The sequence below is a fragment of the Alternaria viburni genome (genome assembly GCF_023758015.1).
Source record: "Alternaria viburni strain BMP 2772 chromosome Unknown scaffold_3, whole genome shotgun sequence".
Lineage (NCBI taxonomy): Eukaryota > Fungi > Ascomycota > Dothideomycetes > Pleosporales > Pleosporaceae > Alternaria > Alternaria viburni.
This window is the reverse complement of record NW_026055772.1, coordinates 1,155,423-1,179,557: the sequence shown is the minus strand read 5'-3', so window position 1 is coordinate 1,179,557 and position 24,135 is coordinate 1,155,423. Positions and strand designations below refer to the sequence as shown.

The 24,135-nt window shown below is 53.0% G+C and overlaps 6 protein-coding genes across 6 annotated transcripts; 3 read left to right on the top strand and 3 right to left on the bottom strand.

Moving 5' to 3' along the window:
- Positions 1 to 1,144: 1,144 nt before the first annotated feature.
- Positions 1,145 to 3,061, bottom strand: J4E79_002016 (uncharacterized protein; the record flags this gene model as incomplete). Its single annotated transcript, XM_049350920.1, has 1 exon — positions 1,145 to 3,061. One exon carries the CDS (start codon positions 3,059 to 3,061, stop codon positions 1,145 to 1,147), a length of 1,917 nt encoding a protein of 638 aa, XP_049214759.1.
- Positions 3,062 to 7,046: 3,985 nt separating this feature from the next.
- Positions 7,047 to 8,222, bottom strand: J4E79_002015 (uncharacterized protein; the record flags this gene model as incomplete). Its single annotated transcript, XM_049350919.1, has 2 exons — positions 7,047 to 7,945; positions 7,997 to 8,222. 2 exons carry the CDS (start codon positions 8,220 to 8,222, stop codon positions 7,047 to 7,049), a joined length of 1,125 nt encoding a protein of 374 aa, XP_049214758.1.
- A 1,745-nt stretch (positions 8,223 to 9,967) lies between these two features.
- On the top strand, positions 9,968 to 10,852 carry J4E79_002014 (uncharacterized protein; the record flags this gene model as incomplete). The annotated part of the gene is made up of 1 exon (XM_049350918.1): positions 9,968 to 10,852. One exon carries the CDS (start codon positions 9,968 to 9,970, stop codon positions 10,850 to 10,852), a length of 885 nt encoding a protein of 294 aa, XP_049214757.1.
- Positions 10,853 to 15,305: 4,453 nt separating this feature from the next.
- Positions 15,306 to 15,707, top strand: J4E79_002013 (uncharacterized protein; the record flags this gene model as incomplete). Its single annotated transcript, XM_049350917.1, has 2 exons — positions 15,306 to 15,468; positions 15,544 to 15,707. 2 exons carry the CDS (start codon positions 15,306 to 15,308, stop codon positions 15,705 to 15,707), a joined length of 327 nt encoding a protein of 108 aa, XP_049214756.1.
- Positions 15,708 to 16,941: 1,234 nt separating this feature from the next.
- J4E79_002012 (uncharacterized protein) lies at positions 16,942 to 18,862 on the bottom strand (the record flags this gene model as incomplete). The annotated part of the gene is made up of 2 exons (XM_049350916.1): positions 16,942 to 18,155; positions 18,214 to 18,862. The coding sequence occupies 2 exons, from the start codon at positions 18,860 to 18,862 to the stop codon at positions 16,942 to 16,944; spliced, it is 1,863 nt and encodes a 620-aa protein (XP_049214755.1).
- A 2,774-nt stretch (positions 18,863 to 21,636) lies between these two features.
- J4E79_002011 (uncharacterized protein) lies at positions 21,637 to 24,079 on the top strand (the record flags this gene model as incomplete). Its single annotated transcript, XM_049350915.1, has 5 exons — positions 21,637 to 21,900; positions 21,962 to 22,211; positions 22,273 to 22,688; positions 22,744 to 22,973; positions 23,032 to 24,079. The coding sequence occupies 5 exons, from the start codon at positions 21,637 to 21,639 to the stop codon at positions 24,077 to 24,079; spliced, it is 2,208 nt and encodes a 735-aa protein (XP_049214754.1).
- Between the last annotated feature and the right edge of the window lie 56 nt (positions 24,080 to 24,135).

Genomic DNA, 24,135 nt, shown 5'->3' with positions numbered 1-24,135 from the left:
GTGAGCAAGGTCGTCTTCGCCGGTCAGGCTTCATTTACACACAAGATGTGCAGGACTTATTGGCTTCTTGTTCTATGTCGGGTATTGAAACAATTGTTGCATTTCGTCAAAGAGCACCAGCAGGGGGGATCCATCGCGTCGTGGCTTAGGGCTAGGTGCCTACCATGGATCATGGGCAATCGGCACAGACCAGACATGATGACGCCTGTGCTCATGTTACGGAACTACTTACGGCACGGCGGTGCGGAGATCAGTGCACGAGGAGGGGCTTATGTGGAACGCTCAGTCTCTTCTTCACACTCTTTGCATTTGGTCATTTGGATTCATCCATTTCATTCATTACTAGCTCATCTGCTCGACGCATCTCATCCCTTCAGAAAGGACCAGCTGATCTATCAAAGTGTACAGGCTCTCGTTCGAACGGTCGTCCTAGCCAATATCACCCGTCCAGCCGATCCAACCCTCCGGACAAAATTCATATCGAGGCCGATGCCGCCGAAAGACAAGAGATTAGGTATCAGTCGTTCACGCTTCGATACAGTCGTTGAGATTCGTGAAGACTCCATACCAAGGGACGCCGATATCCCACACACACTTCGTAACGTTCATCATGTCCGTCGTGATAGAAGAGGAAGACATGAACACAAGGAAACAAGAAGCCGCACCGTTTGGTGGGCTTGAAAAGAGAGGACGTTGTAGACAAGCAAAAGCGCCGGAACACACGAAAGAGCTGGGAAGACTGGGGTAGTTGTCTAGACACCCTTCTGATGGGAAAGGTGTGTCAGACCGAACTACACTTGGCCCCGCCCTCCCACACTCGAATTACTGAAGTTGTTCGAAGACACATGTAGCCACATGCCATGTCCAAGAACTAAAGGCCCAGAACATAGACAAGAAGCCAAGGTGCGAAGGTCTGCCGACCCCGCCGGAGGTATACCATCGACGGCGAAAGGCTGTCGGTGAAGAAGATCGAAGTTGGTATAGACAAACAAAGGAAATGCTTTTCATGGAAGCAGGAGTAAGTAAGCCCGTGGGCCAAATGGCAAGTATATGCAATGACGGCGGTTGAGGCCGTCGGTCGTAACGCCGATGATGCAGTCATGCTCAAGTGCAATGATGAAGCGGAAGACAAGACCGTCGAGCTCTAAGATCGGTACAGGTATGCTGAGTCGCTAGGTGTTCCGGCAAAACGCTCCTCGAACGAAGCTGGAGGCTCGAAGCTATGAGATACATTCGCTCGAGGGAAAGTATTGCTCGATCGACCAACGAATGGCGAACCCAGGCGGACGGTGCCTTTGTTCTGGGCTTCCATTGGCACGGCAGGGGATGTTGGTGCCGGGCTAGGCATAGCAGAACCGCTTTGTGCGAAAGGGTTCAACCCTAACGGGTCGTTGATCAAAGGCAGTCGTCGGGCGCCTTCCATCATATCACCCAAGCTGAAGCCACGGCTCCTTACTCGACGATGACTCGATTCAGCTGGGGCTCCGAAGATCTCGTTGACGAAGCTGTCTCCACGGTTTCGCGCCTTATCTTCGAAGCTGTTGTGGGATGGGAGCGCCCGACGCTTGAAGACTCTTGACTTGGGTCGCGGCGCATGCAGTTGGAAAGGTGAGCCCAGACGTGGGGTGTGACCAGCAGACGACGGCGCATGCCATGTTCGGGCATTGCTCTGGTTCGTGTTGTTGTTGCTTGACTCGTTCCTGGCACGGAATGGTGAGCCTAGCAGGTTGCCTAGTCCGAGACCGATATGAAGCGATTGTGACTTCTGGTGAGCAGAAGAACGCGCGCTCGACCAAGTTCGCGGTGCCGGTCGTGGTGTGATATCGTTGGCAAGTTGCGACAGTGGGTTGCCCAACTGCATCGACGCAGCAGTGCTTGTAGCCAGCGACAAGTTCATGTCCCTTGTGGAAAAGGACGTGGAGCCTTGAGAGAATGGCGAAGACAGCGGCTGCTGCTGTAGTTGTTGTTGACGCGGTTGTGGCTCGGGCTCAGGTGGAGGAGACGATTGCAGCGGCGAGGGCGACCGACGAAGCATACGCTGATAGTGTGCAGAGAGCGATGGCTTCTGTTTAGCCAAGTCTCGTAAGCGCTTCCGACATTGCTTCTCACTGGGGTAGCGCATGGTGGACCTGGTTGGCCTAGCTACAGGTGTGTTACTACCGCTCCTGATCGGCCTCATGGTACCCGGTGTACCGGCAAGGAAGCCGTGTTGTGGGGTCGCATTGAGGGCACCAGCGCGAGAAGACTTCGGGCCCTTCCATGTCTTGCGAGCCATCCTCGCCACACGATGGCAGACTCCATTCGGTGGTGTAGTGCTCGGAAGGGCTTTGAAGGGTGTCACCGTAGGGTCTTGAAGGTACTTCATGTAAGTCATCCACAAGTGGTGATCCATCTCCTCGCTGAAGGTGGCTCGCAACTTCAGCTTTGTGGCAGAGCGAGATTGTTGGGTACCCATCGAAGGTGAGCTTGGTCGTTGGGCTTTGTTTGTGGGTGGGTAGAACGCGAAAGGGTCTGATGATTCATCTTCGGGGCTCGTGCAGCTGCCGCCTCTGGACATGAAGGAGCCAATGCTATCGCAGGACGAGACGGATGAGTCTGAGAAGCCTGACGATGAGGTGGGTCTGCTAGAGGTTTCACTCTGGCTGACATGTGGGACGTCGGACCAGTCCTGAGTTCCCTCGTAGTGGCTGATTGTTCGCACTTGGGCAGCGGGAGTCTTGGGTGGGGAAAGCATACGAGGGAAGCTGAACCCTGGAGACAAGAATGCGTCGTTTTGAGGTAGTGAGTAGGGTGGTAGCAGGTTGGAGGTTTCCGACATGACTTCGGGAGCCTCAATTGTGGGAACGGGTCGCTGGTCCATAACGGCGTCCATGTCGTCGTTGTTCATGACGAGGGTGGCACGGCGGCGACGCACCTTGAGCACCTGTCGGGGCGGCGGCGGCGGTTGCATCTGCTCGGGTTGCGGCTCTGGCTCGGGAGTCTGTGGAGCCGGGCCGTCACGGTAATGGAACATGAAGTTCCTGGGTAGGGTAGTAGATAGATTGGGGCGTTCGGCGTCCATGTTGCTAACGTTCCGATGTCGTGTTTCAGGATACGATTGTCTTTGACCACAACAACAGGTCGACTTCAAAGACACTGCAAGGAGGAACGGCAGTTAAAACACGACAAACGATCAATGCATCCGGTCTGAGGGTGTTCCGGTTGCTGTCGATGTGGCTTGATTATGCAGGGCGGTGGTGATAGGTCTCGGGACCCAGCAGGCAGGTGTTTGGTACTCTGCGAACGCGACTGTGCGGCTGCAGGTTGGTTACACGTGCAAGCAGGACGGCTGCGCCTTGATAAAGCGGGCGTACTGTCGCAAGATGTCGCGCACTGTCGGAAGTAGTGGCAACGGACGATTTCAGTGTCGCAGAAGCTCTGTCGACACGAAGAATGCGCGAGTGCTCTTATCGGCGACGATGGCGCGTAGCTTCACGTCGCGACAAACAGCTGTCAACGGGCGGATGCGCGATTAGCAATAGTCGAAGACGTTGCGCAAAGGTCCAAAGATACGTCAGAGGACGCGTGAATTATCGTGAAGGGTGGCGATGGCGGGTGTTGGCGAAATATGGGAGTCGTGGGTCGCGATGGGAGGAGCGGGAGCGTGGGCGGAAGCGAATTGGGCGCCTTAGTCCGCGTCCAAGGAAAGCGCAAGCGAAAGACAAGATTCGTAAAAGACGTAAGGAAACGGTCGTCAGGAAGTCGCGTGGAGCGCACGGGAGTGCGACGAGCGAGAGTCGGCTCGGGATTATCGTGAAAGTCGTGATGGTGAAGGTGATGTGCGGTGAGGTTCGCAAAAGTCGGCTGACGGTTGCTGCCCGGCTAGTGCGAGACAGCGGACGGGGTTAGGCCAAGATCGTCGATAGAACCTCTGCAAACCCACCAAGTGCCCCGAGCCCCATACAAAATCAAACACTCCGCATCCAACACTTTGCGCAATTTGCTCGCATGAGGCGTCATGCGATGCTCTGCGTCTTTTTGCATCGCATTCTGAGTCTGGTACTCCCACGCAACACGTGAAGCTGTCGCCGCAGACCGTCGATTGCGAAACTGACGCGTCTCGACGCGCTCACTCTCCCGGCCTAACCGCTTTCAATGCATCATGGCCCGTGCAATTATACCTTGATCGTGGCGCTCTCTTTCGACGGCCCCTGCATAGAGACCTTGTTTTTCTGCAAGCACGAACACCTGTCACGACTTTTTCATCCAGTCGCCCGCTGCCAACATGCTGCAAGCTGGCAAGCGGCTTCGCGGCATGCATAACGGTCTCTCCCCGTTGTCTTTTGCTTTTCCCTCCCCGCTCCCTCTCATCCACTTCTTCTGCCGCTTCGTCGACATAAATTAGTGACGGCGAGCAGATTCCTGCCACCTGTGCACTACGCACACGGCTAAGGGCACACTGGAGACCCCAATTCGCTACGACTCCAACCCTCTTCTCCACAGTGGAGCCTTGGCCATTGCTCTACAACACAACAACAGCACGAGTCATTACTACCTCGCTGTACTACGTACTGTAGCCAATGCTTCAGCCATCGGCTCCGTTCGTCTGGCTAGAGCGATTCCTGTGAAAACCTGACTTCCATCCATTCAAATTTCTCCCCTGTTCGCATACACATCTGCATAGACGTTAACAAGCGCGACCCTTTTTTGCGCCCCAGCCCGTCCTCGAGGACTCGGAGTGCCGAAACGTTGTGCTTCCCGCGCTTGGCTGCGAAAAGGGTCTGGATCGGCAGCTCATCACACCCACCAATATCTGGCTGTTCCGAAATGCACGTGTTTCGCTCGATTCGGAAGTCCAGTTGACCAGCCGTCTTGGGCTTCGATTTTTCATTGGCTGACTTTCCCTGGCTTTAACACTGCCGAGCACCATGAGGGTCTTAGAGTGGATTCGAGCCGCTCAACACAGCACGAGGCCTATAATGCAGCCCGTTCTAGGAATACCAGTGGCTGTACTATAGGCATTTAACACCTTCAATAGTCGATAGTGCGGGGCTTCACGTCCTCGTGAACAGCTTTGAAGCCCACGCTCGCTTCCAGCAGATCAGGCGATCATCGGACATGTATTAGCTCATCGGGTAATGAGGACACACTTCGCGACGCGCGCACCACATCTAATAGTGACAGGTGCTCTACCGTCGCCGCGCCTTCCTAGGACATCCGCTGCTCACAAACATGTTATACATTACCGAGCAACTTACAGCGTTGATCTCTTTTGAGGAGCAACCAATATGGATATCATGTCATGGCAGTACGATCTCTGTGCTGCGAAACAGGACGCGTCGATTCCTATCAACCATCTGAATCACAATGTACAGAAATGTATAAGCAAGACTGTCTTGCAGTTTATCGCTCATATACAAACCACAGGATGTCCTCACGATGTATCCAAAGAAGGTGCGATGGGAATGCAGCGTTTCATACCCCGATGTCGAGTATGTTAGTGCCGCAGCGATGCTGTACGTATCTAGGCAGCATCATGCCTGCGCTCCGCCTCTACAACATCCTGCAGGAAACACGATGAAGGCGTTGTCAGTAGAGATCTAACTCGACGCCATCAGCATAGTGGCGGTGGCTTGGTTGTCTTATCTGCTTTTCTCTCAGCCAAGCTGCAGTGTCAGCTTTCCTAACTCAGCCTTCTCCTTCGGTGCACATATAACTAGCCTACCTATTCTTCTTCGATGCGAAGTGAGGGGTTTTCTGCGTTGGCCCAATGTCTATGACTGGGCAAACCGTTGGTATTCCAATGGAGGACTTGGTAACTGCTGGCGTGTTTTTGACGTGTACGACGCTGATGACTTCAGATATCGGCATCTCCACCACCTTTCTCAGCGACACTGAGTTCGTCAGCGACCGTTCAGCCCTCATGTGGCAACAATGCCGTGAATGACCCCAGCTTGCCTTCCGGACCGAACTATCAGCAAGCATTAGAGTCATTACCGACGCTTGTGGGACGTCGTCACGTGCTTTTCCTCGCGAACGATGATCCATCGACCTTTTTACAGGACGATCTGAACCTCCATCGGCTCAATATGATTCACGATCATCTGTGGCTCGCGGCAAGACCGATGGCGGCACGTCCACTGCATCGATACCGACTATTGGGATACGATATCCTAGGCACGCAACAGATCGATTTACATCTCATCAAGTACCAAGGATCTCCAAACAAGCTATGGGTGAAACCACTTCCTTACTGGATATTTTCTCACGAATTCTGGTCGAAACATATTTGCCATGAGGATCGGTTATGGCAATCAGCCGCGGGGCTGTTGGTAAGTTACACATGGCTAATCACGACACCCTTGGACCTTCAAGTCGCACTAGATCTTACTCTTCTACCAAATTCTATAACCTGGGGTCAGTGGAAACTCTTCATTAGAAGCTTCTGTGAGCATGTTGATGTTAATCGTTTGCATCAGGTAAGTAGATCATGTTCAATTTATGAGATTGAGATGCTTACAAGCGGCGCCATCAGGTGAACAGAAGATACCATTATGGGGTCTTACGACTCGACCGTCTGAACACGATTTACCGCACCAGATACTTTGTATCCCATTTTATGCGTGGCTATTTTTACGGATATCGCCCCTACACTCCTTTCTTTGAGAGAAGGTTCTCTTGGGCATTGATTCCGTTTGGTGTTTTCTTGACAGTAATTCTGTCAGCAATGCAAGTCGGTACCGGTCTGCCTGATCTAGGAACCAATCAAGCGTTTTTGGACGCCTCGAACGGATTTGTCATTTTCTCGATGGTATGCGTGCTTGTTGTGGTCTCTACGGTAGTAATTGTGCAGGCAGTTTTGTTCATATTTAACATTTGGGCCGATTTCTACATCACAATACGGGATCTCCGAAGGAGTAGATCTAGAAGGCTGTGAAAACATGTGTGGTATTCGCTCAATTGTACCAAAACATACAAAAAATCCCCTATAGTAGAAATCTAAGCTATCTCATCATCTAGTCTTACATTGCTCCTCCAACCTTCTATCCATCTAGTACATCCCGCGTCTACAAACCAAGACCAGAGTTGAAAGCATCGGCAGCAGCCTGGCCTGTGAGGCCCGAAGCAGCAGCCGCAGCATCATCGCAGGTGCTGACAGCCGCGGCGTCTACGTCGCACTTGTTGGACATCTGGGAGCAGATGAACTGGGAGATGATGTCAATCTTCTGAGCTGAGCCATGGTTGAAAGTGGCGAGATCAGTGGGCTCGAAGGCCTCCTCCTGACGGCCGTCGGAGGGAAGACCAAAGGTGATGGTAGGGTCGCAGCCGCCGAACGAGGCGGCACCCGCACCGGAAGCAGCGTCACCGGCAGCGGCGTTGTTACCAGCAGAGGCGTTGTTATCGGCAGCGGCGTTGTTGTTGCCCGCATTGGCATTGTTGTTGGCGTTACCGACGTTGGCAGCAGCGTTGTCGGTAGCGTTACCAGCGGCGGCAGTGCTGTTGCCAGCAGCAGCTCCACTGACACCAGCGACCGCAGCAGCGATCTCATCTTCAGTGAGGTCATCGACACGAAGGTTCTGGGTGTTGATGCATCCCGCATCATCGTTTTCGTCGTCGCAAGTGTTTCCGGCACCGGTTGGGTCGCCGATCTCGCCAGGGGCGAAAGTCGAAGCCTCGTTGGCCATCAATGGGTCTCCACCGACAGCGGCAATCTGGCGAGCGAGCTCTTCCGCGATTTGCTTGTTGAGCTCCGCAGCTCCCTCGCTGGCAGGGTCCTGGTGCTGCTGGAGCGCAGCGATCTCAGGGTTGACAGCCTGGATGGACTCGCAGGGAACGGAAGCCAGGCCGACAGAGCCTGTGTTGCGTTCCAGAGCACGGTAGATGAGAGCCATGGTCATGCCCTCGACATCACCAGCCTCCTTGGCGTTGGTGAAGGCCTGGTCAGCTACAGCTTGCTGGAGGCAGTCTGCAAATGATTAGCTTATTGAAGATGTGTAATGGGTTCGAAATGACTTACCGGCATCAGCGATGTCTCCAGCACCATCAGCGGCAGCAGCAGCTCCGAGGAGAGCAAAGACACCATCCTGAATGTCGTCGGGGTTGTTCTGGAACAACAAATCGTTGACGGCGATGATGACGTTGCGGTGAGCGTGTTCCTGGGGAACCTCACGCTTGGTCTTGAGGGCAGCCGGGCGGGCAGCCGCGGCACCAATGAGGGTAAGAGCAATGAGAGAGTTCTTCATGATGAATATCGATATCGTTCCTTTCGGTCGTAATCGTAAAAATAAACAAGAATAGGGTCTAAGTAGGGTATATAGCGAAAGTGGACCGGCCTATCGATTCTCCAGGAACGATGAAAAGAAGGTAATAGAATGAACGACTCGAAGGACGATGAATGAAAGACTTGCTGAGATGGATGCTGATGATGCTCTTCCATGCAGCGCAAGGCACTGTGCCTTATATACAGCCTGAGTCCTACCAGTCATGCTATGCAGTTCTTCGCTTCAAGCGCTCGCTGCCTGACAGGTGTCAAGCCTCCGTAGCGGGAGCCGCCATACCTGCCCGTGCATCGAGACGAGACTGCATGATGACCACCCCTGGATAGAAGGTGAAGACCCTTCCGAAGTGGTTGCCGTGCAGCCTCGCGATCGTGGCGATGGCTCACTAACCTTGTGAGGCGCGGAGGGCCGTTGGGTGGATTCGCGCTAAGAGGTTCGGGAAGCCTGGATGAGACGTTGGCGAATCTTCGGAACGCGGTTTGCTTCATCCACCCCATCAACAACGTCGCTGCCTGGAGATCACGGTATATGTGTGTGAAGTTATCGCCCGTAAGTCACCAGTGTAGTTTTTGCGTCTCAAGACTTGCTTCAGCGCGACGTCGCGCCCTCGCTTGCCTTCAGAACGCGCGCATCGAGGGAAGGAGCGCGAAGGTACTGAGATGGACGCCGACTAGCTGAATCACGTTCGCATAGGAGTGCCACTTGCAGCTGTCATGATAGAACATTCCTCCTGCGGACTCTAGCTCCCATCTTCGCCCCGCGACGACGCTCGAACCGGCACCTTCCATCCGAAGTACAATCGAACGGCCATAAGGGCGGGCAGGGAAGGGATCTCGGTACACAAGAGCCACGACACTACCGTATATTCCTTCGATGGTACAGAGCACGAGTACGCTGTACGGATAACATTCGGGTTCGACCTACCCGCTGTCCCCAATGATCCAGACGTATAGAATGCCAAGACGCACACCGTGTGTATCAGAACTACCATCCGTCATGAAGAGAGTCGATATTAACCGAGATCGCCCAGCTGGAGCCCAAAATCTATCACGAATGCTATGCGTGCGATGTTCGGGATTTCGTGTTTCCGACGAGCGACCGACAACCCACGTGTATAGAACAACGCCACAGCCATATGCCTTGGATGTTAGGGTAGCCTGGCTATGTTTTTATTGCGTCATGGGCAATCTCCCGTCTGTTTTGTTATGAGACATCTCTGATAGTATCCGGACGTCTTACATTCTCGCAACGTCGTGCGTCTCAGATGACCCAAACCAGGCAACATGATCTACCCCAGGGAACAGCCACAGCTTGAATCTCACAGCGCTTCCGAATCACTGCGGCTCCATCATCGTAAGTCTGAGGCGGTATATTCGGAAGAAAGATACCAACTCCCGGGAGTGTTCTTGCTTGACATACCAATTTCAGCCTTGTCGTTGCCAGTCAACGCGTACCCACATTAGAACCGCTCCATCTCTTGGCTGTAGCCTTCTTTGTTGGAAGGGCAGTAGGAGCGGCTAATCTCTTCATCTATCCAGATTATCGTCACATTCGTTCAGTGTCGCATCCTCCGTTCCACCGCGTCTAACCTCCAGACGACCCACACCCACTCGAGACGAGCCGCGTCCAGCCTGGTGCCACACAACAATCAGACACCTCTGTGGCTCACATCTTTCCCCGCTATCGCAATAGCGGTCCGCAACGAAGCTATGGCCAAGAAGAAGGCGCTTGTCATCTCGGGTCCGATGGATGCTAAACACGTCGGGGGTGTGAATGTACTAGGCGGTAGCGGTGCCAGCCTTAACGATTACTTCCACACCACCGCGATCCAACCGGATGAGAGGCCCTCACATACCTTCGTTGCTACTGGGAAGACTGAAGTACCGAGACGGGCAGACACCGTGGGCGGCACACTTCGACGATCAAGTGTCTCCCTGAGCAGAAGTCTCTCCAAACTGAGGCGCAACTCTTCCTCGCATCATACTGAAACAACGCAAGTCGGTGGCAAAAACAGTGAGATGGACAGTCAGTTCGGGAGATCCGACAGTACAAGCAGGCCTTTAAGAAAGCAGTCGAGCATATCACGACTACGACAGAGGGTTGGACTAGACCGCGAACTGTATGATACAGCGCCGAATTCGAAGCCACCTACTCCCGAATCCCGTTTTCTGCCAGAACTGGTATTCCAAGATGATCTGCAACTACGAGATACCAGGGCCCTAGCGCGTCTCACCACGACTTCTTCCATCTACTCAACTCCAGATCCTGGTCCTCCTCAGAAAACGATCGTACGCAAACAAGTGCCTCTCATGACGCAGCGACGGCCTTTGCCTCTCGACATCCAAACCTCAAATACAAGCGTGCAGCCACCCGCAAGAACCAAACGCATAGATTCGGGCACCGCGATTGATCTCAAGCATATACCAGCGCAGGAACGGCCAATACCTTTCAAGGAGATCATGGCAGTGTCCACGCTTGATGAGCGCATGGCCATGTACAAGAAGACGCGCGAGTATTGGGCGCATGCAGAACATGGGCTGGAAGAATGGACCGCACGCGCTGCGGGACCGAAAGCGCCCATCACACGGTCGTGAAGGTGCAAGTCTCTTTCGTCTATTCCCTTTGAGTTTTTATCTTGCGTCTCTCTTTCCATATGATACCCCATTCACGACCAACCATTGTATTCACAGTTTTTGTTCTGCGCTGGTCGCTCTGATGCGCTTTCGTCAGCAGTTCTCCAGACGCTTTCATCCAATATTGCGCGATTATTAAGACGCCAGACACGTAGGTAGGTTTCTTAAGTCTGAACCGACCCGAGATAGTGTTCAAATGCAACATCCGATAAAATGTATCTGCACTTTCATTCTATTGCAGACAAGAACGGTTAGCGCCTGCTCCATCCATGGACGCAGTGGCCACTCTCCGATAGGAGTAGCTCTCCACTCTCCACCTTGTGGGTACTCAGTCCTTCCCACACCATCGTTCCCATCAGGAAATATCTGTGCCGGTATCGCGCACCCCGAGCAGCCATGCGCCTTGATCAAAATGTCACGGACTTCTATGGACCTTTCGGCCGGCGCGGCACCTGCATCTGCAATCGAGGACTTCCCATTGGATTGACGAGGTCTGTATACCGGAACGATCCACTACATCCGAACATATTCAAAATTGTTCGGTAGCGAAGAAAATGCTCGCCAAGTAGACACCGATATTGGTTATGAAGATATTTCGCGATTTTGAAGGCTTCCTCATGCAAAAGCCTATGCCGACCAGAACCAATACCCCAATGCACGAGCAGACGAACTCCAAATTTCAATATCATATCTAGCTAACGATAGGAAGAGAGGTGAGGAATCAGGGTTGGCGACGGTGGCACTCAAGCTTACATCTTCTAGCAGCCCATTCATTCACGACAATGCAACTCTTGCGCAGGCTCAAACCGAAGCCGAAAGGTCCGCATAGGCTTGGGGGTCTCAGCCCGGAAATCCTGAGCTTGATCATTGAACACTTTTGTACGAATGATCTTCGTGACCTCGTCAACCTTTCCCTAGTCTCACGCGGGCTCTACCTATTCGTCGCATCCTATCTATACCGCGAGGTCAGGATTGATGTCGGAAGAGCATCCCATAACCGTCTACTACAGCGCTTGGCGGGGCCCAACTGTCGCCTTGCGGAGAAGATAAGAACCCTCGGTATCACTGACACTGAGAGAGATCTTACGATACGATGGGATTGTCTAGCTACCCTACTCACTAGGCTTAAGTATCTACGGGAGTTTGACTGGAACGGCCCTATAGCATTGCCGTACTACCTCCTTGAGATAATAGCTTCTCAACACCCTCAAGCTCATCTGAACATCTCTGTCTGGAAACCCATTCCCAGGCATCGGTCAAACGTGGGTCGTTTGAATGGCCATGTCCTAGCTCACCGGATTGGTCTCCAAATAAACACATTCGTCTATCGCTACCATGGGGTACAGAGACTTACCGCCGGCTTCAAGGAGAACCTCGTTGCATGGTTGGCGAGGAAACACACGCTAATGACGCTGGCTATCTTCAACGAGGATCCAGAGGATATCGAGGCTCTTCCACAGAGGCTAGAGTTATTTCGCAACAGCAGCTTTCCTTGTATCGACGAGCTATTACTTCATACTACCATTTTCACCTGCGGTGAATTGCAGCTGTGGGCTTCGAGAGGAAAGTGGGACAAGCTTTCTCTTCTACATCTACACAATATACATCAGCTTCGTACGTACCTTTGTTTTCCTCTACAAACTTGCTCATGTACTAACCCGAAAATGCAGGGCACTTCATAGGCCTGGCCCCTCAGCTCGAGCACCTCAGTTTCCATTTCGACTATCGCATAGACACCAGTGACGACGAGGCTAAGCTAGTCAAACTATTGAAAGCCAATCCTCTGTCTCAACTACTTCATGTTTCTTATAGCGGTCAAGCGCAGTTTACTCCACAGCCTCTCTCACACACCCGTCGCGCGGTTCCTTTCATAATACTGGAATCAAATCCCGAACTCAAGAGATTACACTTGACCCGAGAGCTCGATTGTCCGCGTGGAGTCAGGAAGCTCTTCACGCCAACTGCGGAAGAAATACGAAGGGTTCGGATACTCTGCCCCGATCTACAGGTACTCAAACTCAACGTCGATCTATCCGCGATGACTTCAGAGTGTGCAGCTGTTTTCGCAGAACTCTCTCTGTTCAAAAACCCGATCGTGCTAGTATTGTACATGCGACTACAGTTCTTTCACTCGAAGCTCTACGGAAAATTTTGCAGGATGTGCAAGATCCTCTTCGACACCGTAGTGGAAGAGCGTAGAGGGCTGGGTCTCCCATGCCAAAGGCCTTTCCGAATGCAATTCCTCGCTATGAGGATAGATAGACGTTCTGAGGGAGAATGGGTCCAGTCTAATTGCACCTTTCAGCTCAGTGACTCTGGCGCGTCGTTCCAATGCGGAAATATCCCTGACAAAAGAAAGAAGCTGGACTTGCTGTCGATGGAGCAGCTTAGAGATAAGAGCAGGATTCAGCCGCTGTTTGACAGAATTTGGGATCTTAAGGGGTACAAGAAAGAGATACAAAGACGCGAAAGATACAAGTATATAGAGCATGGCTTTGCTGAAGACTTTACTTTGCACAATCTTTGGGCGTAGCTGATCTGGATTCGGCTAGTGCGTCGCTTTCTCGAACGAGCGGAGCACATCTGGAGGGAGAGTTTGCGTATGTTACTACATCTATTGACATTCTGGACTTATATTATGCGATTCGAAATGCTGGGGACCGAGATTAGGTAAAACATACGGTGAGAGCGATGTAGCATTCATCGTATCTTGCTGCCTACGCGCTATCAAATCTTGATAAATCGATAGTCACTCTGATAATGTATACTCTTGCCTTGGAGTTTTACACAATTCTAGTTTACATGTGGATATGGCCCACCATGCGAACGAACAAGGTCAGCAGTAATTCAGTGAATGCGTCAGGCGTTAGTGTAAGTTCTTCACAAGCAGATTGCGACATGGTATCAGGCAGATAGGAAGCTTTGACCCTCTAACAAACGGCCTACAGATATCTCCATGCATCAGCAGAGAGCTTGGTCTTACCACTACCTCCAGTCTACTTCTCCCCAAAGCCCGCCCACCATGAAGCTCGGAAGGTCAAGAAACGCTCGACAGCCGACGCAAGCGCGACTTCTCGAGCGACAAACTAACGAGATTCTCGACCTCGTTTTCTCCGAAGTACGTCTCCAGAGTATACAGGACCTTCTCAGCGTCTGCTCGGTATCGCGACAGTTTTACGTTCTTGTCGTTCCTCACCTATACCGAAACACCATCCTTGACCTCAGCCGAGCCTCACATCTGCGTTTGCTCCGAAGGCTCGAACGGCCGGATTCTCATGTGTCAAAGACGATTCGCGACCTTCATGTGGTGTGTGCGGATGACAAGCAAGTCGGTCATCTGGATAAGCTCCAAAGAGTTTTCGACAGGTTGGTGAATCTGGAAGCGTTGAATTGGTGTAGTCCATTCGACATGCCAGTCTCCATGCTCGACGCGTTGCACACACGTTTCTGTAGAGCACGACTGACTATCACATACTGGCGAGAACCAAAAGAGACTGCGGAATCGGGCGCTCAACCGCTACTGGTGCCAAATTTGTCTATCATGGATACTGCTGCATCTATGATCACTAGCATGAGCATCATTTTATACGAAAAGGATGAACACCAAGGTACATTTTGGGCGGGGTTCCGCAAGAGTCTTGTTGGCATGGTTGCCAGAAGTACCGCTCTTACGTACCTCCGTATCGTTGCGAAGAGCATAGGCGACAACCGTTGTACGACCGCATCGCAGTTCATGGGCGCACATACATTGCCGAAACTGGATACGTTGGTTCTAAATGTACAGGACTCTCCCATCTTTTCGTATGATGAGCTACAACATTGGAGTTCTCAAGGTGGCTGGGAGGACCTCACGTTCCTCAGCGTGTATAACATCCAGTCGCTTATACCCTTTGTCGGGCGAGCACCAGAGTTGGAGAGTCTGACCTTCCTCCCTCGCGATGGTGAGGACGCCACAGAGCTTGAGTCGCGTCTCAACGACTTCGAAAGCCCTTCGAGATTCCCATCACTCCGCCAAGTCAAAGTCCGGTCTCCCTGGGATAACGGTCTTCCTGATCAATACGCTGGCCAAGTTGTACCTTGGTACTTGCTTACGCTGCTGCCAATGGACCAGCTCACAGGCCTGAACATTACCCGGCCTTGGGAAGTCGCAGACATCTCTAGTGTTCCACAAGCACAGGATATTCGAACAATCCGAATGTCGTGTCCTAATCTGGAGGCATTAGAGTTAGACATCTGGCTACCCTACAGGTCGAGCTCTGGCTCACTATGGCCGGCAGACGTTATTAAGGAGTTGTCGGCGTTCGACAAAGCTGTTCAATTATTAATCTATCCAAGAGGGTGCCACCCGGTTGGCGAAGCTCGACTACTAAGAGCAGTGCGCAAAAGGCGTTTCAAGCTTCGATGTTCAGCCGAAATGGCGTGGTGCTTCTGGAAGGAGCGCCGACGCCAGAGGGTACTTCACGAAATTCCGTTCTCGGTTCAGTTGATACACTCGTTGCGTTACGAATCAGAGGAAGCGGAAGCGACCAAAGTTCTGGATATCGACCATCTTATTGAGATTCGCAAATGCTTTCTGGGTGTTTACTGTTGTCTCTACCGGTATTCTTACAGTACTGTCAACCGGGTAAGCCTTGACAGGATGAGCATAGCAGATCTAGAAGAAAAGACGAAGTCGCGATGGAAGTGCTTATGGGGAGATCAGGCACTGTGCAAGCGAGAAATACGGCATCGTGACAACCTTGGTGTAGCAGCACCAGGAGGCTACGAGAATGATTCCATGCTCTACGACATCTTGATGCAATCGACCGTCGAATGAAATGGAAAATGGCGGGGAGTGCGACACACCTTCGAGCATATCTTCTTCGGAACAAAGCTCTTGTGATTTGCGCATTATCCTGTAAACAAATTTGCTCAACGTTGCCATCTCGACTAGGATAGTGAGACACGTCAGCGTAGACAAGACACAAAGAACAAGACAAGAACAATGCGACATTTAAGCATCTTCACATGATGAATGAAGGAACAACAAGAAATGTCTCGTGCACTGGAACAATCGAACCGACAAACTAACTCACATCAAGCAGCATCGAGAATGTATGTGTTAAACACGCCTCCCAGAACGGTCGACATCCGTACTGCAGCGACTACTCACCATATCAACGCATTGCCCTAACACACCCAACAATGTGCTACATCCTCGTCTCAACCTGTTCCTCCCACCAACCCCACACATGCGCCCACATCCTTCGCACCCGTTACACACAATGCGGCCATGCCGCGCTACACAGCCTAGACCCAAATCGGTGTCCATCGCGAATGAAGAGACGGCAAATTAGCGATGGAGGAATCTGTGAGAGGTGTGAGGACAGACGGAGTAGTCTGAGTGTGCTGCCGAGGAAGAGCTTGGTGGACAGCTTAGAAGGGTTGGAGAGTAGGAAGCGGAGGTTGAGTTGTGCGATGCAGGGGTGGCCTGTGGACACGGATACGGGTGACGAGAGTGTAGGTGAGGAGGAGGATGGCGAGGGAGGAGGGGTCGTGGAAGCGAGGCATGAGGATGGTGAGCGTGGGCGAAAGAGGAGCTTAGCGCTTTCCATGCAAGGGAAGAACGATGCGAACCCCGTCCGTGGCGCTCCGGAGCCACCGACAAAGAAAACAAGGAAAAGACGCGCAATCACAAAACGACGATAGAGACACATGAAAGCCTAGAGACAACAAGATTTAGAAGTAAAAAGCATACCATTGCACCAACTACCAACCCAAAACCCACATGCAAGTATAGACTATCCAAAAAGACAGGGAAGGGGGGTATACAAGAATAGTGCAAGCAAGGAGTCCAACAAAGAAAGTCTCATGACTGGTACCCCTCACCCACAAATGTATATATGTTTGCTCATCCCCATTCAATCGATTCCTCATCATCTCTCATCTCTCATTGCTTTCCCAACATTAAGTCGTTGATCCATCCGTCGTATCCAAAGGAGCCAAGCACGCCGTTCTAGAAGTACTTACATGAAATTGTCTGTTTAACAAGGAGGACGTCGTGAGTTGTACTAGGCGTTCTCCTGGTTTTGCTGTGGCTGGTTGGCGCCAAAGAGTCCGCCGAACCAACTTGCGCGGTTGGCGGCCTTGCGGGCCTTTGAAGCTTCTTCTTCGTTCTGGACGAGGCGAAGAGGTCGCATGCCTTTACCCGTCATAGGACCGGTGGTCTCACTGCGTGGCAGCTTTTGCTGTGGTGGAGATGGTGTGTCGACGTGGCTTGCCGAGGAAGACTCTGTCCGTGTGTCCACTTCTTTGTCTTCGGGGATGGGGCCTTGACCGGACGGCGCCCTCGAGATGACTGGCGGACCGAAGAAAGAGTTGCGGGGCGAGACCATACCTGGCGATGTTGGGTTGCTTGTAAGGCCCGGAATCTCAGAAGTTGAGCGACGGTGGTGGTGGCTGCCGCTTGGGTGTCGGCCTGACGTGCTTCGCGTCAAAGGAATGGAAGGAGCAGTGGCTGGATCCTCATGGGCACTCGTCTGGTTGGGCGCGGCGGGAGGACCCATCATGGACAAAGGGCGTGGCTTGCGGTTTCCGCCCATGGCAACAGACTTGGCGCGCTGGAGGAATCCTTGTGGCTGATCGCTGTCTTGGGGAGGCGGCGGTGGTAGCTCCTTGTTCTTGTTGGGGCCTCCGGAGCCTTCGTTCTCAACATCGTTGCCTAGGACCGATTCGAAGCCCTGGTGTGTGAGCAAACGACCGATAATCTTGTTGATGTAGAGGGTGAGGGCCTGGTTCTGCGCCTTCATGCTGCTGAGCTCAGTTTCGAGCTTGCGCACGACTTCGGCATCGCCTTCCTCGGCGGACTGAAGCTCGTCAGCCAGACTGGTTGAAGGGCCGCTACGGGACGGTGCGCGGTCTTCGGTGTTGGATGTCTCGCGCAGGAAGTCGCCGCGGCTCAAGTCTCCGTTGAGCGTCTTTTCGCCGAGCAGAAGCTGGAAGCTTTCGTTGTCTTCCATGAGTCTGGCGTTGGTCATGCGCGTCTCGAGCAGTTGCTTCTCTAGTTCGCGCATGCGTCCGCCGCCAGCATTCTCTACCTCCAACACCTTGACCTGGTATTCGGCGAGCTCGAGACGCAGGTCTTCGATGATCTTGTCCTTTTGGTGGATGAGCTTCGAGTTGTTTCGCGAGTCGCTGCGCTTGACCGAGTTGGGTGGTGCGAAGGATGCGACGTTCTCGAGGTTCTGGGAGGAGTTGGTGCGGGATGGATTGTTGCGGAAGCTTGCTGCGAGGTGTGTCAGTATCTACATGACTCCTACGTTGATCCGATGAGTGTGACTTACAGGCTCGAGACAGGTGCTGCTCCTCTTCAGCCTCGCCAGTTGGCATGTTCTTGTTTGCCATGGTCTCCTTTAGGCGCTGGATGGTGTTTTGCATTTCTTCCTCCCGCGACTGCGTCTCCTCCTTCTCCTTGATGATCTGCGCACGTTCGGCCTCGTAGATGCCCTCGAGCTCGCGGTGTTGGCGTGTCAGCTCGCGCTTTACGTTCTCCAACGACTCGACCTTCTCTTCTTCCTCGTGGGCACGTTCTTCAAGCTTGGCCTGCTCGGTGAGAGCATCGTCGAGGCGAGAGTTGAGGATCTCGACCTGCTTCTGTCGCTCCTCTGCCTCGCTCTCTGCCTTTTGCAGGCGTTCCTTGAGATCTTGGAGGAGAGCAGTCTGCTCATCTCGGGCATCGTTATCGGCAGCGTCGGCCTGTGAGGTGCTCAGGTTCGAGGATGCGGCAGGCTTCTTGACAGCCGCGCGCGCTGAGACTGGCGTGCCATTGGCGCCTCCACGGACAGAGCGTGTTCGTGACACTGGGGTGGTGCCGTTCGTAGTGGGCGTCGAGGAGCGGGGAGTGCGGTTGGCAGCTCCAGGGGACGAGGAAGTCCTGGTGTTGACTTCGCGACGCGGGGTGCCCGGCGGCTTGGTTGCTGCGGCGGCCGACATGGTGTTTGAGTGTTTTCTTTGTCAAAGGTAAAGTGTGTCCCAGAGACTCGGGGTTGACAACGTCGCTCAAACAGGCGGCGGTTGCACAAGAGGTCCGATTCTGGGGCGATCAGCGAGCGAATGCGCCTCGGGATGTGCTGATCACTGGGGCTGTGCGTGCGGCTGATTGACGTGTGGAAGCGGACCCGTTCAGCTGCAATGTTTTGAAGCTGGATATGCGACACCACGTCTACGAGTGCAAAACGTCGAGTAAGGAGACGGGCAGCGTTGGACCAGTAGTCGAGACGGGTTCCCACCGTTAGAGTTGGCCCATAATCTCCGCTACCACGCCTTCCCTGCCCTGCATTAGCCCGAGATTACTCGCACGTGACAGAGCCGTTCTCCGGGAAACGACTCCCTACGCTGTGACTTGTAGTACGCCATAGCGAGCCCCTCTCCGCTGCACTCATTGCGCTCGGTACTGCCTGGTTTCAAGTTCATGTCAGTAATCTGGTCCAGCAATCAGTGGGTTTTCGCGACCTTTCCAGCCACATGTGGCGAAGTACCTAGGTAAGCTCGGGTGGTCGCCATGCCTGCCCTCGCGAGACCCTCTTCCACGTTCGTTCCACGCACATATTGAGCACGTGACCATTCAGCAAGTCATCGTGAGCACAACCTACGCTGGAGAAGTTCATTACTCCGCTTCCTCTGCATTTAATCGATCGGACGGCTTGGCCGTAAACGGGCGTACAGAATTTCGAGTCCAGGCCGTGTAGCATCGTCACCTTGAAGGCTGTCAGAGTAGGTGTTACAAGCACTAGCTTCGAAAGCGCTGTTGGTTGTGGTATAGCCTCAGAGCGTTCTAGGATTGTCCAATGCGCTGCAGCGCCTCGAGACCACAGGACTAAACTTTGATCAAGTACTACAACTGAAGGCCTATATTACTATCAATATTATCGCGATTACTGATCACACAGCGTGCAAGACTTACCATATCTCAGGCAGATACAAGAACTAGGTACTCTCTTCTTCTGGTATGTGGGCGGTCAAATGAGATGCAACAATTTGACACGCCCCACGGTACACGGCTGGTACTCAATCTCTTGGCTTGCGATAGGATAGTCTCTGTGGGTTCGCAACACCATCTCCAGGAACAAATTAGAATGCTGATTTACCTAGCGATACTCTGGCCTATTCGTTGTCGCAGAGCGCGTACTTGCATCACTCGACGAGCTTGAATTGGATGCGAGGCTAATACATACGCGCACTCATGTCCGAAAGGCAGAAGGTCGCTTGTGGCCACCTGGGCATGTTGCTTTAACGTTCGTGAAGGCGTTCCAGGTGTGGCTCTGTTCAGGCCGCATAATTGGCCTCCCAGGCCGTTATCTTGTCGGTGCGACGTTCAGTGAATCCTTCCCGCCGCGTCGGGTGACGATCCAGACTGCGACGAGCATGTTTGGTGTGACCAAAGACTACTATTCCAAGGTTCGTTGACGCCTATATGTGTTCGCAACAACGCTTGTCGACCTCATCTCCGCGGGCCACCATCATTTTACTTTGTATCGCTCACCAGACGCTCACCGCTACAACTGGTATTTGGAACGCAATGCCATCTTTTGTACGCTCGGGGCGGTGCTGATCCATCACATGATCTTTGCTGCTGTAGCCCTACAGAGCCGTGGCTCCACCCCGAGTAACATCGTCGATACGCATCGTCGCCACCTAGGTACCTAGACGACTGCGAACGAGAGCATCCGTTCGACGGTTCGGTTATCTCTGCGGCACGGTGCGTGTTGCTATTTAGGAACAGGCTGAATCCGTCAATGCTTGGAGTGTGATGAGATGCTTTCATTCTGCAAGCTGACCACCAACAACATGGCATTTGGGCGCTTGCACAGGGGAAAGGTGCTATTTTGCGTACCGTCAAGCCAAGCGTCCTTACGCCTAGTCGTGGACTTGGCAAAATGGACCAATCCGAATTACCAATCCGGGGCTGGACCACGAACATAGGTAAGCACCGACGATGGATCTACTTCGGGTGGGCGACCATTCTGGAGAAGAATGACGGCACCGGCTTGGCGCCGCGCAACTAATCGGATGTTTCTGTGTTTAATGGCGCGGTTTGGGATTCGGCGACAGCCTGTTGAAGGCGCCGAGAGGCAGTAGGTTTCTCGACTCGATAACATAGCTCCGGGATGTTTCTTGGCTTTTGTGGCACAGCAATCCACATCAACTGAGATATATCGAACTTGCAGTTTTTCTGCTAGCAATTGCCGCTCAACATAAAAGACGGCAGTCTAGTGTAGGCTTGAGTTCTTCGCCGGCTGGGGCTTGCAGGGGTCACCAAAGGCGCTGATCCCTATTCAAGAAATCTCGGCGTCGGTGCGGCGCAACGACGTACGGCAGTGTACGACGGAGGATTCCCCCAGAGGTGAAGACGGTAGTTTGGCCGGTTGTGGACTTACGCGTGCATCATTTACATGCAGCCGTTTCGATCCACCTATGGCTTGGGACCCATACAAACATCCCGAGGCCTCTAATAGACCAGTCGTGAGTGGACACCGCTAGCCTGGGAATTTCCCAAACCTGCCATGATGCTCGCCTGCTCAAATGCAAGTATTTTCATTTGATAATCCAGGACTGCAGAGTACCAGGGTCCAAGCTAGCAGCTTTAGAAGGGTACAGGTACCAAGCACGTCTGTTGGCGTGACCTAGAGACGCAGGGTGACAGTATAAATCGCCTAGGTCCGCCCTTTTGCACTCTTCACGTCTCACAGAACATCTCCTACTTCAAGATGAGGACTCAAATCTTGACAGCGGTCACTGCACTGCTACGCGTTGCCAATGCAGGATGTCCCTACATGGATGGCGAGTCTGTCGTTCGTCGAGATGACAGCCCCCAAGCTATGTCCACGGATGAGTTCATGGCCCAGTATGAAGTCGACGACAAAGGTACCTACCTGACCAGTCCCGTTGGAGGGCCAATCGAAGACCAGAATGCTCTCAAGGCTGGTGAACGCGGCCCATCACTACTGGAGGACCAGATCTTTCGACGAAAGGTGAGGTGTACTCATAACAACATCAGTCATTAGGATTCATACTAACTCCACATCTCTACAGATCATGCACTTCGATCATGAGCGCGTTCCTGAGCGTGCTGTTCATGCTCGTGGAGCAGGTGCCCATGGAACCTTTGTTTCCTATGGAGATTGGTCCAACATCACGGGAGCTTCTTTCTTGAACGCACCCGGTAAGGAGACCTCCACCTTCATTCGATTCTCAACTGTGGCTGGTTCGCGTGGATCGGCCGATACAGTCCGAGATGTGCACGGCTTTGCTGTGCGCTTCTACACTGATGAGGGCAACTTTGGTAAGTATCCAGCCTGAGCACCTCGAGAAGATTTAATCTTGCTGACGCCGCCTCCCTGTAGATATTGTTGGAAACAACATCCCTGTTTTCTTCATTCAGGATGCCATCAAGTTCCCAGACCTGATCCATGCGGTAAAGCCCAAGCCCGACTCTGAGATTCCTCAAGCGGCAACGGCTCACGACTCCGCATGGGACTTCTTCAGTCAGCAACCATCTTCCATGCATACCCTTCTATGGGCTATGTCTGGTCATGGTACCATCCGAAGCTACAGGCACACAGATGGATGGGGTATCCACACATTCCGATTCGTGACTGACGCCGGAAAGTCCAAGCTGGTGAAGTTTCGCTTCAGGTCCCTCCAAGGGAAGGCTTCGCTCCTTTGGGAAGAGGCGCAAATGGCTGCTGGTATGAACGCAGACTTGCACCGACAGGACCTCTTCGACTCCATCGACAAGGGCTACTTCCCTGAGTGGGTGGTAAGTGACTCCAACCTTTGTTCAGAAGCGATGATAGCTAACTAGATTTCCACAGTTTGAGGCTCAGATCATGGAAGAGGAAGATCAGCTTCGATGGGGCTTTGATCTTCTTGACCCTACCAAGATCGTACCTGAGGACATTGTGCCTTTCACACCTCTTGGAAAGCTGACCCTGAACCGCAACCCACGCAACTACTTTGCCGAGACTGAACAAATCATGTTCCAGCCAGGACATCTGGTGCGCGGAGTGGACATCACTGAGGACCCGCTCCTGCAGGGAAGAATGTTAGTATAATGCCTCTTATACACACTTGAAGTGAGACTGTTACTGACGCATGTATAGGTACTCATACCTTGACACGCAACTCAACCGCAACATGGGATCGCCCAACTTCGAGCAAATTCCTATCAACCAGCCTCGCGTACCGGTTCACAACAACGAGAGGGACGGTGCCGGCCAGATGTACATTCCACTCAACACCGCCGCCTACTCCCCTAACACTCTCAACGAAGGCTCCCCGAAGCAAGCGAACCAGAGCACCGGTCGTGGGTTCTTCACAGCACCAAGCCGCGGAACCAGTGGGAAGCTTGTCAGAGCCGTCTCAAGCACCTTTGCCGATGTGTGGAGTCAGCCCCGTCTGTTCTTCAACTCCCTTCTGCCCGTTGAGCAGCAGTTCGTCATCAACGCTATGCGCTTCGAGACCTCGCAACTGAAGAGCGAGGTTGTGAAGAACAACGTGCTCATCCAGCTCAACCGCATCTCTCACGACATTGCCGTAAGGGTTGCGGAGGCGTTGGGCATGACCGCACCGGAAGCCGACGATACCTACTACCACGACAACAAGACCATTGGCGTCAGCGCATCTGGTGAGCCGTTGCTCAAGCTCGATGGACTCAAGGTCGGCTATCTTACTAGCGCGGGTTCTTCCGATGACAACGCAAAGGCGTTGAAGTCAGCTCTCGCTGATCTCAATGTTGGCATGACTGTCGTTGCCGAGCACCTGGGTGCCAGCATTGACCAGACCTACTCTGCAACTTCCGCAATCCAGTTCGATGCCATCCTCATTGATGGCAGCGCAGAGAGCCTCTTCGCGACCATCCCTAGTCTCGCCAATTCCAACTCCACAACTGCGCCCAGCCGCAACGCGACCGCCAGCGCCCGTTCGACTCTCTACCCTGCTGGGCGCCCTCTCCAAATTCTCCAAGACGGATACCGTTTCGGTAAGCCCGTTGGTGTGCTCGGATCTGGCAACACTGCTTTCGGCGCTGCCGGTATCGAGGCTTCCACTCCTGGTGTCTACACTGCGAGCGACGTGTCGGCAGTTGTGGACCAGCTATCTGAGGGTCTCAAGACGTTCAAGTTCTTCGACAGATACCCATTGGACAACTAGGGAAGATATACTGGGGTGACTGCGATGTAGTTCTTTTCGGTTTGTTCACGTGTTCG